The sequence below is a fragment of the Orycteropus afer genome, unplaced genomic scaffold (genome assembly GCF_000298275.1).
Source record: "Orycteropus afer afer isolate SDZICR_OR568_19922 unplaced genomic scaffold, OryAfe1.0 scaffold00419, whole genome shotgun sequence".
Lineage (NCBI taxonomy): Eukaryota > Metazoa > Chordata > Mammalia > Tubulidentata > Orycteropodidae > Orycteropus > Orycteropus afer.
This window is the reverse complement of record NW_006922006.1, coordinates 1,856,340-1,857,347: the sequence shown is the minus strand read 5'-3', so window position 1 is coordinate 1,857,347 and position 1,008 is coordinate 1,856,340. Positions and strand designations below refer to the sequence as shown.

Genomic DNA, 1,008 nt, shown 5'->3' with positions numbered 1-1,008 from the left:
CCTGTTAAGGAAGAACATTGGAAAAAAAAAATTCACTCACATTATCATCATCTCATTTTAACACATGCAAAAGGAAGAATGTAATCTTTTGAATCAATTCTACTCTCTGAAGAAACCCCTCCACTGTCCTCACTCTCCACGTTTCCCAGTTCATGGAACTGTCTTCACAAACCGGCAATAACTTAGTCTCTCTCAAGGAGTCTTTCCAGCTCAGGTAAAGATGGTGGTTTTCTGAATAACCACATGGGGGCAGTATGTCCTGCCCATCACCTGCCCCATCCACCAGGTGCCCCAGAGCAAGAGACCCAATTCCATCCTCCCACTTTGCTGACATCAGAAGGAAGGTTGGCCAATCTATTTCCGTAGTGATACGGCCTCAGAAACCCAAGGAGGGGTTGCTATGAGTTACGTCTGACTCGCCAGCACACAACAACAACAACAACCCTGCTGACAGCACTTACCGGCAGAAGTGAAGGCGATGGTGAGGGTGGCACTGGTGTAGAGAAATCTGAAAAACAGATTAGGAGGACATTTAAGGAAAACTTCATCAGCCAAAACAGAATTCTACTCACCAGTCTCCACATTTGGCATTTGACTCTCGCATTCTCAGCATCCAGCAGGCACTGATCCTCTTCTGCCCCAGACTCATAACCAGGTCCAAGGAGCCCCAGCGTGACTGAGCTGTGGGCCTGACCTCACAGACCACTGCCTTTTGCCCATCCCACCCTACAGAGTGCATTCCACTATGCAACGTGTGCGGTCGCCATGAGTCAGAATTGGCTTGACAGCAAGCTGGTCAGGCATTTGGTTAAGGCCCAGTGACAGAATTCCCGTCCTCCACGGTGGAGACCCAGGTCCAGCTCTCAGCCATGCACCTCATAGGCAACGACCACCCGTCTTAGTGACCAACAGTGCTAAAAACAACCCAACAATAAAATTCCAAAGTCTGGGAATTCCAGTCTGGTTCACTCCCAACTCCACTCCTCTTCCCCTTGGATGGAGGAAGAA

The 1,008-nt window shown here is 49.1% G+C and overlaps 1 protein-coding gene across 1 annotated transcript in view; it reads right to left on the bottom strand.

Annotated features, from left to right (window-relative positions):
- Positions 1 to 1,008, bottom strand: part of SLC43A3 (solute carrier family 43 member 3) — a 23,335-nt gene that overhangs the window by 19,436 nt on the left and 2,891 nt on the right. Inside the window, exon 3 of the mRNA XM_007953903.1 lies at positions 462 to 508. Within this exon, the coding sequence (XP_007952094.1) occupies positions 462 to 508 (47 nt within the window). The remainder of the gene's footprint in view (positions 1 to 461; positions 509 to 1,008) is intronic.